Source organism: Zootermopsis nevadensis, unplaced genomic scaffold, assembly GCF_977971745.1.
Source record: "Zootermopsis nevadensis isolate Lab colony 2312 unplaced genomic scaffold, Znev_1.0 Znev_ptg000005l, whole genome shotgun sequence".
Classification (NCBI taxonomy): domain Eukaryota; kingdom Metazoa; phylum Arthropoda; class Insecta; order Blattodea; family Termopsidae; genus Zootermopsis; species Zootermopsis nevadensis.
This window is the reverse complement of record NW_028259137.1, coordinates 5,513,054-5,526,673: the sequence shown is the minus strand read 5'-3', so window position 1 is coordinate 5,526,673 and position 13,620 is coordinate 5,513,054. Positions and strand designations below refer to the sequence as shown.

Sequence of the window (13,620 nt, the reverse complement as noted above, 5' to 3'; positions counted from 1 at the left end):
AAAAGTACTGCATGCAGGAAGATGTCTTGCTTCATAAGATTTTTTTAACTCTGCTATAGGCTGAAAGTCCTATTTCATTTAACTTTCAGCTGTTAAGCTGTGAACCACTTCAAGCTCTGTTGTTAAAAATATCTACATACTGCAATTTGGCAAGTTAACTTGCCAATTTCCAGTCTCATTTGTCATTACATATACAACAGAATCATCAGTATCACATGTACAAACACCACAGAAAAACAACTGACTTTAATAAACTGTTCATGCTAGACAAACACACCGTTTAAACACTTGGTTTCTGATACAGTGGCTGTTACTTCAATGACTTAATCTTTTTTTTTTCAGTAAGAAGAGAATGAAACAAAACTTTACCACAATGTATGAAGTAATAAAAGGTAGTAACCCACTGATGTAAAGACAACTCAACAACATTTCAAGTGATTCAATTGGCTATTAAATGTGTCATAAAAGCCCCTGCATTCAAGATTATGCTTGTTCCTTATAGTACAGTGCCACATAGCATGACTGCCTTGTCCCATATGTAGAAATAAATAATGAACAGCTTTCAAATGAGTAGACACACAAATTAGTAAGGTCATTCAATGCACTTTTATGGAAGACAATACCCGCATTAAGAGCTTTGTAAAATAAGCCATAGCAAAACATAAAAGCAAGGCCAATGTTTTCAATACTTTCTCGGAATATCTTGCAGTCTGCATGCTTGTTTCAGTGAAAAAGGAGGGTAGTACTGAGATATCAATCACTTAAGAGACTAGCGTTCCCTCAATGAGATGACCAGAATTACATATAGTCTATGTGCAATGCTTATGTTACCATTGGTAAACTTACATTCTTCTTTTGAGTACAGCAGTTCTCTTGAGACACCTAACAGATCTTTTAAATTTAACTCTAAATACTGTAATATTAATAAAATGGCAAACTTTTATAATTTATAACATATCACTTTCAAAATAATCATGATCACATTACATGATCATTTGAATGTGACTGCAGCCTTTCTGTTTTAGTCGTGAGCATACACAATGCTGTCGGGTCCAATTTGACAATGTAATTTTGAAAAGCACTTCCCACTTAACCAGATTCATACTGCACGTGTATATGGTAAGCCATTCATTCTAAAATCACAAAATAATACATATAAAGTAGTTACTAATAAAATGTCTTAATCACAACTACATATTCAGCTATCTGCCAGGCTTTGTTGTAACAAACTGCAGGATTCCAAGTGCCAAAAATTGTGTGATCGGAAGTGTTTTTTACGCTAATTAATAGCCAAGGCAAAATACTGAGGTATAGTGTGTACCTTTCGTGATTACTGATACAAGATGGTGGCCCATTTTCCTTCAATACTGTATAAATGTTGTAAATACCATTCAAACACAGGCTCGCAGCAGAAGTCTTCTTCAAAATCAAAAGCCCAACACTGACAGCGTGCAGTAGGAATTAAGAGATTAAATATGAAAAGTCAGAAAATCTCAAGAACAAGAAATGTTAATTACGAGAATGTAAATTCAAGGGGCAGCAGAACAATTGAATACTGCAATATACCACTCACACTTACACTTTGTCAAAGTACAGTACAAGATAAAACGGGTATAATTTTTAAAAGTATCTATTTACATGAACCACAATGGTGAATAGTATTTCCAACTTTTTGCAAATTAAGTGGAATTATTACCAGGTACAACCCCCCCCCCCCCCCCCCAATAAAGTTTAAATTCTGGAACACAGACACAGGCCACATACAGATTTATGCAGCCATTTGTTTCATGCCCCCAATTCAAGAATTCATCACCGTTGATCTGCGAGAGTAACCTCTTCTCGTTACTGTCGCACCCTGAGCCTCGCATTCCCGTCTCACTCTGTCAATGATCTCTGCTACTAGCTTCTCCTCTTTTTCCCGCTGCTTCTCGTAGTCAGCGCTCCTCCCCTGAGCGTCAGCCCCGCTCCTTGTGTTTCGCCTTCCTCCTCTACCCCCACCACTGCTACCACAACCTGCACCAGTACCATTAGCTGAAGAGTCCTCTGTGACTCTAGCTGTAGATAATGTTTCGTTGCCAAAGTCTTCTTTGTTCTTGTCCCGTTTATCTTCCTCATCTGAATGTCTTGTAGCAACGTGACCTGTATAACCTTTGCGTGACTTAAAGAAAACATTGCAATGATGACACTTGTACAAACTAGCAGGTGACTGAGTGCCAGATGAAGAAGGATGGAACTTATACTTGTGACGGTACCAATGTGTTCGCGAAGGAAGGATCTCACCACACCATTTGCACACCACAGTGCCATCCTCACGTATCAGATACTCCAGAAGTTCCTGCCTGCCTCTCATCCTGCCACTCTCTGCCAGGATTTCCTCAGAATCTGCTTCCTCACATTTTGTCACTAGAATGCATCCTCGCCCATCCTCTTCTACCTCATGACTCAGAAAGTGGATGCCTGGTGTTGATTCAGTCAATGCATGTACCACCAACCCCATCTTGTTGTCATCACTGGAAGCCACAGCTTCACTCCCAATGATGGTTAAACTTCCACCACTAGATGCATGATGATACGAAGAAGCTGTAGTCTCACCACATAGTTCAAAAGTTATGGAGGGCTGTTCTTCAATGCAGCCATGGTAACCTGTATCTGGAAAAAGAAGAAACAGTTAGCAAGCCCAAGTAATAACCACCGATTCTACTTACTAATGTCGTGGACATAACAATTATCATACATTATGTTCAAGCATATCAACACTAGACATGAAAGGGCTGCATAATTATAATATTATATGCAACAGTAACAATAAAATAGCTTGAAACAATCAAAATGCTGCCCACAACCTAAACAAATCACAAATTTTGTGAACATGTCAAAATTCAAACCTCTGAAAAATTATCTGATTACACAATTTCTTGAATGGCGTAACTTCACATGCCTACTGATCCTGTGATGATTAAGAGAGACAGAAGAAGTTGTTCCTCATGAATAAATAAGGGATGCTTCACAGATACACATATTTTTAAGATACATTAACCTATCCCAATGCAGGCAGATTCACATACTGGCACATTGATTTTTGACAGTGCTACCCAGGAGAGAATACACCGTAGAGCTACTTTTCCTTCATAAAACACTAAAAAAAAGAATCTTACTAGTTTATACAGTGCTGAATGATAATTTGGTGGTTCTACTGAATTCATAAATCAACTCTGCCCATTCAAGTTATCAACCAGACCATTTGAGACAAATATTCAAGTCCCTAAAGAAAAATATGACAATGATAACAATGATGTAAAATCCACTAAAAAGGCAAATATTACTTTATTTTCCCATTACTTACTCAAGGGTTATTAAGCCATAGTCTGCAATGGCAAAGTTCTTCTTACTGTCCATATAAAAAACAACAAATTCCTATTCTTGGAGGTAGATTTATTTAATATGAAAAATTACATAAATGATTTTTATTTTTACAATATGTTACCAAAAATTTATATTAACCTCATCTCGAAACAATTCAACTATTGTTAAAACTTTCAGTCAATTCTTGATGTAAAAAATAGGCTCTCTTTTCACAGTACCTGCTTTTTTTCATGTCTAATCAACAGGATTATAATAGTAAATATATATTTATATAAATGAAAACATTTTATACATTCTCATTTTATAATGTTCACAACAATATAAATTGTTTTTCAAATGTTATAAACAATGATGAGAAGTATAAATAATAACTCATGCTGGGTTAGTTGTATCATGTATTATACATTTTGTGAAAGTCTTTTTCAAAGACCTTACTAACACATTTAAACAAAAAAAATATTGAAGTTATTATTAGCTTAACTTATATGATTACATTTTAATAACAATGGAATCTAATTAAAAATAACATACAGAGATTAAAACTGCTATGCACCATATTATGTTAAAATTAGTCTACTGTGCTTCAGTAAGCAATGAACTTTTAACTAAAGATTAATCACTTTAGTACCATCTTTTCCCATTATGAAATATTAAAACTATTTTAAATTAAATCCCTCAAAAAAAAAAGAATCATTGGTACAGGTAATTCATTTTATCACGAGTCCTACCACAAGGGGGTATCTGAAAATGAAACTGGCATGTTCCTTTGGAAATTTCTGGGATGTCCTTAACAAAGTTACTTAAACCGCCAGTTTGCCACAAGACATTGAGTATCATCAGTCCTTCATAATGAGACATTAGATAACATGAGCACTCCGTTATCAACCAGAACTTCTTGGTTGTGATAATTTCAAATTAAAATGAATAATTTTAAATCTTAAATTACAAAAATTAAATTAATTTTAACAAATATAAAACATGTGGTACACAAGACAGTAATTTTCTGAAGAACACCATCTTCTAAAATGTTAAATGAATTTTTACAGCTGGACCATCCTATGGCAAAACAGGCTGACTTCAACTCAATCAAATAAACATTGTGTAATTCCACCTTCTGCTATTATCAGTTTCAGCCAATTATGTTTCCTTAACAAAATCATTTTCCTTTGCAGGGATGGAATAAATAATAAAATATTTTGGGAGAGATAAACACAAAAGACTGACTGATGTTAAATCAATTTAAAGTGATGGTAACAATATTATGGTCTTGGACCATTTTGGTTTCACTTTACTTTACTGTAGTCATATGGTGGCATCAGCTCAATAAATGTTGGGGACCTTTTGCCCCATACAAATTATTCCATCTTTGGCTATTAAATGAAAAGAAAAACTCATTCTGTAATCATACCTTACCAGCATTTTACCAATATATTCAAATTGTAACTTCAGTTTCTAAACCCTAATAGACACACTACTTACTTCCAAGACCACCAATTCTTATTACACATGAAACTCAACCAGCCATACCAAATATACAGTACAGTCTACCTCAATACCAGATTAGTTTGGTGGCACCAGATTAAATTAATACGGGAAAGCGTATCCATTGTAACTTCAATGCATGCACTGTTTGTAACTCAAAGCCTGTCAAACATATATTTTTCTTTTAAGTTTGAGTGTTCAAGTTTATTAAACAGTGTAACAGCATACAAACAGGCAGCTCAAAGCCACATGTAGATTTGAGGAAATCCTATAAACCTGACATATAAACTGTATAAAATTACTGAATTGTTTGTTTTATTTGTGTACATTTTACACTGTGTTTGGAAATGCAGGTGTTGGAAACTGACTTGGAGAGTAATGTTGCGAAGGGAAGACGTGTCAGAAGGACAAAGGAGGTCAGTGTTACAAGTAAGTACATGAGAGGAAAGTGTGTGTGGGTGTGCCACTTCTCGTAGAAATTCTGAAAATTTGCGGAATATGTTTTAAGCTGAAAACTGTGGGCAGCTGACATTCCTTTGAATAATTTATCAAAAACAAATAGAGATTTCTTGAAACCCTAGGCTTCAAATTAGTATCCAATAATAATCTATTATTTTACAAAATTTGAATTTGCATAGAATGAAGAGTTCTACTACCAATGATATATTTGTTTAGATTAACGAGTAATGAATAGAAACAGTTATAGAAGGATGTAGCTGTGGCCTAATTTATGGTACTGTCGCAGAACATGACTAGAGGAAGTGATGACGGCCACAAAAAATCTCTCAGGATAGCCAGTCTCTGGGCTAAGATTTTGAACTCATAACCTACAAAATATGAAGCACAGGAGTTTTTTCTCAGCTACAACATCAAGTACCAAGGTTACAAATTATCCGAGAATGCCTAGAATTATGGCATTTTGGTGTCAACTTTATGCTGGCACACTACAAATATGACAATCATAGTTTTTAATATTGACTTACAATTTTGGTAAGAGGTCAGACATTCTGCACTAGATTTTACAAGTCCTGTATCCAAAACCTTTGGTATGGAACACCTATACTTTACCCTAAATCACAAAGTCTCCAGCAAGTCTAAAAATAATTAAAATACATTTGAAATTTCATTCTACTTTCTAGTCCCTAAGATTCTGTGGTGGAGCATGACATAGAAAGTTGGCTTTCAGGGACTAGGCATGTCGAGCGTTGAAGGCTTTCCAGTGTTTCAGCAAACTAACAATTTAGGTAGAAGTTACAACAGAATCTTTACAGCATGTATTTACATAAAATAAAGTACATGCAGACTTTCAAAATTCAATTTTTGAGTGTCAAATCTGATTTTGTAACTCTCAAATACGCATCATATCTTATACCATGGAAATACAAAGTATCGAGAAAACAATGACAATGCCATCAATGAATTTGATACACTACATTATAATGATAAGAGAAAGGTTCCTAGAATTTGCTCTTATGTGGAAGTATAGCAAATAAACGCATAACAGGGAGGTCATACCCATCCAATAATTTGTATTTCCTCTCCAAAACTAATCAACAGATTGCAATGTAATTGTAACTGCGGATGTGGCCTAGAAATTATGAAGCAAGTTTCATTTTATGCACATGGCCCCATTATAAATGCTACTTTATGTAAAGCTCAAAACAAAATAATTTCATCTTGTAAAAAGTCTTAACAACCATTATTACTTTTCTTAATGAAAAAATTACTGAAGAACAGAAATCTACCTCTAAAGAAATGTTCAATTTAAAAGATATGATGGTAAATATTTGCATTAACAGCATGAAAATTAAGTGAATAATAGGAGTTTGTTTTAAAACCTGTTGTTAACAGCAGGTCACAAACATTTTAAACTTAACTGTCTGCTTTATGTTTACTCCATTTAACGTAATTCACCTTGTACTTGATGCTCTGTTGGAACCGAGTTTGAAATCCGTAATACAAAAAAGGGAAGAAGTTTATAATGTCCACAATAATGTATGTTTTGAAGTCAACTACTGAAGTACCATGCAAACAAATAAACATCTATAAATGTCATTGAGACATCAGATGCAATTTCAGTTCCACAATTTAATAAATTTTGTTCGCGTATTTTTGAACTACTGCCGCGATACTGCAGACGGTGCGGACAACTAGCAATGTAAAGTCACACCCAGAGCATGATGTCAGAACAAGAAACAGATTTCCTTGCTGCAGATTTTATCACGTTTCATTGTTAGTGTATGCACTACACGGCCCTTCCATCTGAGAATTACTCACATATGGCAAAAACACATGCACTTCACTTTACATTAAGTTACAACCACTGAAATGCAATAATGGTAGTGAGTATGGTATATTTTCACATTTGATATGGCTGGAACATGAGCGTATCACCAATTTGGACAGGGGTGCAATAACATTAACATGCCATTTTCACAGTTTTCCAAACTCTAACATGCGCCTAATACCGTAAAATCAGCGACAGACATAAAAAACATCTTGCTTTAGACTGCAACAAAACCATCACATCCCTGAAAACATATTTCATTTTTGTACAGAATTATCTCTGCTTTCTACAATGACAACTGAAAAAACAACAGATTCCATTATGCAATAAACCAATTGGCAGTCTTTATATTAACATGTTAAGAAAAACAATTAACTTCTCTCTCATTAACCTTCATTATAAATCTTCATCATTCAACACAGGATAGGGAGAAACTATGAAAAATTCCCAACAAAGACAGTTTGCAACAGTTCAAATTGCTGCAACAATAAACTAACAAACTCTTCACATATCCAGTAAATAGCCTCTACCCAGGTACGGTTTTGTCGCAACGTCTAACATGACGGACGTATACAGTCTTCTTGTCCATGAATGAGCAGATTACAAGGCATTTAATACATATACAATATTCAACAAATGATCTTTATGAAAGATGAAATTTTAGGCATTGATGTGGACAAAACAAAAGTAATATCAATCAGACAATACATTTCCAAATTGTCAATTTAAAGTTAGACGCACCTAAATTTGTGTCACTTCTGAAGAAAAGCTTAGGAGAATGTGTCAAAACCCTTATTATTTGGAAAAATAAAGCACAGTTATATTAACTTATGGTTATATGATGACCACCATCTTCTACTACTACTACACATCATTTAAGACAAGCATTGATGTAGAGAAATTGTTTTCAAATCACTTATAAAGTTATCGATTTACCTTTAACTGCAATAAAATTTAACATACAAGGTAATAATTCGTAACAGATATTAACCTTAAGCAACAACTATTTCAAAACACTCTAATTTAATCAAGTTCAATGGCTTATTGTCTTGACACCATAAAAGAAAAGTGACTTACGGTCAATATCCGAACACCACAATCATGTATCTTGCCCCTGCATTCACAGAATACAGTATGGGAGACGTGGGGACAGAAGACTTTGCCGGCATCAAATTTTAAGAACAAAATTTAGCAAATAAACTGCAATGCCATTTTAAGAATTAAGCACAGCGCAATGACAATTCTGGCTAATTTAATTCTTGAGCTATGGGCTCTGAATCATCTCAGGGAAAGGCTTTTACTTACTTTCTTTCATCACAATGTAACAGCGATGACACACTGTGCTCTCTACAACAACAGACAATGAGACTGCGAACAAAATACATTACAGAAGTCAACAAGTACCTTTATACTGACACAAACTCCTAAGCACTTATTACGATAACTTACATGAATGACAAAAACTGTATTATGTAGATGATTACTTGGGCCCAACTCCAATTACGTTGCCGTTACACGTCTGTATCTGTCTTTGTATTGCATAATCTCAAAATTATACTGATTTGTGCAGTTCCTTGGTAACACAAGCTATTAACTCAACAAACACCAACCATTTTTTCCACACTATGCTACTATAACTATAAGGTCATCCACTGTACATTCATAATGTACAAAAAGCAGCCTGCTATTAAGAATTGTTACTGTCACAAATTCGCACCTAATATGAAATCACATGCACAAAAGATAACTTGAAAATCTCTTTTAAATATATTCCAGAATCCCCAAATATTATTAATCTGTAACCTACAAAGTCATATTTTTACAATAAACAATATACATATCTTAAAAATATGTTAGTAATAAAACTATCTATGAACACTAGATATGTTAAAGAATTGTGATTGCACATTTTGTTATCCTAAGTTAGGGGAAATCCATAACTTCAATTAAATGTATAAAATGGAATCAACTAAATATTAAAAAATAAGGCTGGGAAAAAGGTGACATATCACTGGCCATTCTGATAACCAAAAAATGTTGAACATTATTAAGGTGTACCTAATTAACATCCTCAATCATTTGAACTGTTCCTTTTTCCCCCAGCCAACAGTATTCATTATTATTCATTTCTTAAATGTTTTAAACATTTTACAATACAGAAACATCATGATATTTGAAATATCACGAGGAAAAAGATATTCTGTGAAACAAATATTATGTGCCTAGGTATATACCCTTCCACCCCTAAACAACCGAATTTTTGTGTAAGAAAAACGATGTTTAATACACTTTAACTATTGTATATAAAATAATATTAAAAACTTTGTGTCAATATCGCAGACTTCCTATGAATCATGTCAGTTTTGACACATAATAAAGCAGGGATTTTAAAATTACGAACTTGGTTCAAATTTGCTGTTCATTGTGAAGTATACAACCTGTCAGAACAAATGAAAGACAAACGTGTTACTTTGGTAAAGACAGTATCGAATTCCGGTAATCCAAAGGCCCGCACACTAGAGCAAACACATTATTATTTTAATAAGCCCTACATTAAAACAGAATCTCGCACATAGTTTAACTATGGAGCAATTTTGTCAAGATATCCCTTTCCTTTTTAATTCTTTCAAAGTAGTATTTTCTCACTTCCAAGGGAATGTTTAACCATTATGATAATTATGACTAGGATAGGATTGAGTTAACAGAACTGATAAAGTGACTCTAATTGACAACAGCTGTGGCTTTCACATTTTGTCCACGGAAGAGGCAAGTGTTTTCCTTAGCATCAGCATCACGTGTACTTTTTAAATGTAAAGATGTATAAATGAACCCACCACCTAATTATGTTACAGAATGTAACCATCACCATGACAGCAATGTGTTGTACTTCCACTTGCGATATTAAGTTAACACCTACGTACTCAGTACCAAAACAGCTTTCTATTAATCAACCCTCTGTTCCCATACGTCAGAGGATGCATTACATAATGAAGTGTGCATGCCACGCCATAGATAACAAAGATGCTAAAACAACAGAATTTCAATCTGAATCTATTATATCAGTAATATGAATAAATAACAGAAACCAGTCGAGCCACTTTGTTCTGCAAACAATGCAGTAGAAGTGATAATGTTAGTTTTACTACACTTTTTAGCTAACATTCCAAACCCATTCCATTCCTTTATCTGCTTTGCAGTATATTTCTTTTACTAAAGGACACCTTTAAAAGGATATGCTTAAGAAATAGAAATATTAATATAATAAAATGATTAATATCCTTACTAATAATAAGCCTATACTTTTTTCTTTAAAAATTTCTACCAGCACTGGTTCAATCACATTCAATTTGCCACTGCCATTTCTATCACGACCTTGTTTCATTTTTAAAATGTAATTATGGTTAACATGATGGCAGAATTTTTGAATTACACCATCATAAAGACTGGTATTCTGGAGCAAACCTACTAGGTAATTATTCACTAGCAGATGACTACACTTCTGACCAAACAACTCATAATGTGACTGCAATAACATCAACTACAACAACTCCCTACCACACGCCCACATTTACATTTATTTGCACTATTTCCAAAATTGTACTTCTAAGATATATATATTTGATATTTTGTATTTTTATAACAAGTGTCAACGACGTAACGCAGTTACATCTGAGGCACAGGCAAATACCCTTCAGCTATGCTTAGAGTTGAGACTGGGTGTTAAAACTGAAAACCGATCACCATGTCAGAAGCAAAAACTTCCCTGTTAATAAAAATATTCAAATATTAAATTCAAACCCTCATAGTTTTGTATGCATTCATTTTTGAAACACAAATATAATTATACCCAACCGTAAATAACTTAAACTCAGGTTATATGCTCGAGGGACAGAATTAGAAGAAAAAGAAGGAAAAAATGTGGCATCAGTAATTAGAAACCAGTTATAAAAGCAAATATTTTTAAGAAAAGTGTGTTCCCTATTTCAACAGAGTAAACAGTATTTCACACTGACAAATCTATCAACAAACCAAACACCATTTTAAGAATAACAATTCAGCACTTCATTTTCTTCCATCACGCAATTTAACTACATCATATGGAAAATTCCATAGTAAAAAAGAATTGTGGATGAGCATATTTTAATATATATTAAAAATGTTATATATCATATAAATGGAGTTCAGTGTTATTTATATTTCATACGTCAACACGACAACTTCTTTAAAATCTGGTTTCAATCACTGACAGACTTTATCTTACAGGCAGTGAATAAGGCAACAAGCATCAAAAGACGATAGAAAAACTGAGTTGCATACACGATAATTTGTATGTAAGGGACCTCCTCCTGTTTAATTCCTGCTAATTATCTTTGAAATAAATCAACCACATAATATAGGAGTGTCATCCAGCACCTGATTTCCTTTAGAATAAAATGCAACTTCTTGGGGAAAGACATGGGCCACAAAAGATAAGTTGCTCGGCACAACTGCTCAGGCCCAGCAAGATGTTTCAGTTTTTGCTAAGCTGCAGTTTAATTTATTTTGTGGCATTTCCTTATCTAGAGTCAAACGTTATAACGCCTAGAAATACAAAGAGCAGAGAGATCTGAAGAGGATATCTAAAGATAAGAAAAAAATTGTTCAGTGGTCAGCGTTCCGTAAAGTATTCAATATACGCAAATAGTTCTCCTTATACAACTACTGTGTTCCTCCCAATAAGAAATCAAATTAATGTGCCCTCAAGAAGACTGTCTCCTGAAAAAAAAAAATGTTTACTTTTCATTACAACATTTAACATCTGTGAGTTCCCCATGAACAAGGTATCAGTAGTAACTTCAATTATTGCCGTTTCATAAATACATATAACAGAGAAGAGAACTGTTAATAATCAACAAATGTGCTTTTCTGAGCAAATATTTAATGCTATGGTTACCATGCTAGAAACTAGAAGATTCCATGTCTCTTCAGAAAAATCTTTAAACCCCCAGACTTATTGTAAGTGAATCCCAAATTTGGTGCAATGAGTTTAAATTGTGTATGCAATTTCAGTAGTTAAGGCATATTTTCAAACACCAAGAAAGGGATTCTAAAGGAATTCATATTTCAGCCCTAATTAAACTGCCACTACAACGAAGTTCAATCTTTGTTAGTGGGGCAAGAAGAAACCTAAAGGGAACACACAATCTTTTGGCATGAAACAGTCATGAACAGTTTTCATGTGGTTCTTCATCTTGTCAGGTCTTGAGAATTCTTTAGAACAGACAGGGCATGGAAAGACCTTCCTCTGGTGACCCTCATGATAGAGGAATGCGTGACGCTGGAAGCTATACTTATTCTTGAATGTTTTCTGGACATCTGATTTGGCGCATTCAGTGCACTTGTACACTCCCTCCGAGATGGAGGCATAGCGAAAAAGGTTCAAACCCCGAACACTCATTTCCGTCAACTGTTCTGCTGGGTCCTGGCTGGCAGATGTTGCGCGCCGACGGGCACGTCGTTTGATGGGCGGACGAGCAGATGCAGGGGCAGATGCAGGAGGTACAGACGATTGTTGGTGTTCCCCACCAACGGGAGAGTTGATCCTTTCCCCCCCTCCATTCCCTCCACCTTCACTTTCGCCCTCTCCATCTTCACGCACCTCTGACTTCGGCAAAATTATGGGATCTGGAAACAATCAATCCAAAGGCATGCACATCCAATGCAGAAATAACTTACATGTATTAGCAAACTATCTCTATATATTTATATGGACTTGGAAGCATACACTCAAAAAATTCAGTACACAATCTAATAAAAGATTCTGAATAAAATTCAGCATAACAAAACTGTAATCTCTGATAAATCAACTTCTCTCACTCAAATAATGGGCTATGTTTCCAAAGCCATAATTTGTTTTCATGTTCTTAGAATTTTTATGCAGAGCTACTGCACTATCACTTATTAAACAGGCAAAAACTAAAGATTTAATTTCAACATGTGTAAAATTGCACAACTTCCTGACATAGACATGACACTGGTGACTTTGCACCGTGGTTGCTCCAGTAAGAAATCATAACTTTCTAGAATTAACAGCTCAACAGTTTAATAATAAGGAAATTACATCCAATAAAATATACCCCTGCATGTCTGTGCTATCTATCATACAGGGGTATGTGTGCACACGCATGCACGCTATATAAATACGAAGACTAAAGCAAAAAATAAAGACTAATGAGTTTAGCTATATTCATTACTAAAGTTGTTATGGGCATTTGAATTTATTAAGGTAAGAATTTCTCAACCTGAGAAACAAACACTGAAACAAGCAGCTCAGTACACGTGGCTAGAACCAAACTGTAACGTGTAGTGCACTACTGTGCTGCTGCTATTCACAAAATGTTGGCCTTGCACATACACTAACAATGTGTGAATTCCACGATAAGAACGTTGCATCAGCTGTCAGAGAGTGAGAGATTGACTCCCAAACCAACAAAATTCTTACTAGAGTA

The 13,620-nt window shown here is 34.6% G+C and overlaps 1 protein-coding gene across 5 annotated transcripts in view; it reads right to left on the bottom strand.

Moving 5' to 3' along the window:
- Positions 1-1,708: 1,708 nt before the first annotated feature.
- Positions 1,709-13,620, bottom strand: part of ttk (zinc finger and BTB domain-containing protein ttk) — a 72,187-nt gene continuing 60,275 nt past the window's right edge. For 4 of the 5 annotated variants that reach the window (XM_022084477.2, XM_022084475.2, XM_022084474.2 and 1 more), the window contains exon 5: positions 1,709-2,649. In XM_022084477.2, coding sequence (XP_021940169.1) covers positions 1,799-2,649 — 851 coding nt within the window. In that variant the 3' untranslated portion in view covers positions 1,709-1,798. Of the gene's footprint in view, positions 2,650-3,415; positions 12,797-13,620 lie in introns of those variants that run through there. The other variant, XM_022084479.2, reaches the window with a different exon arrangement.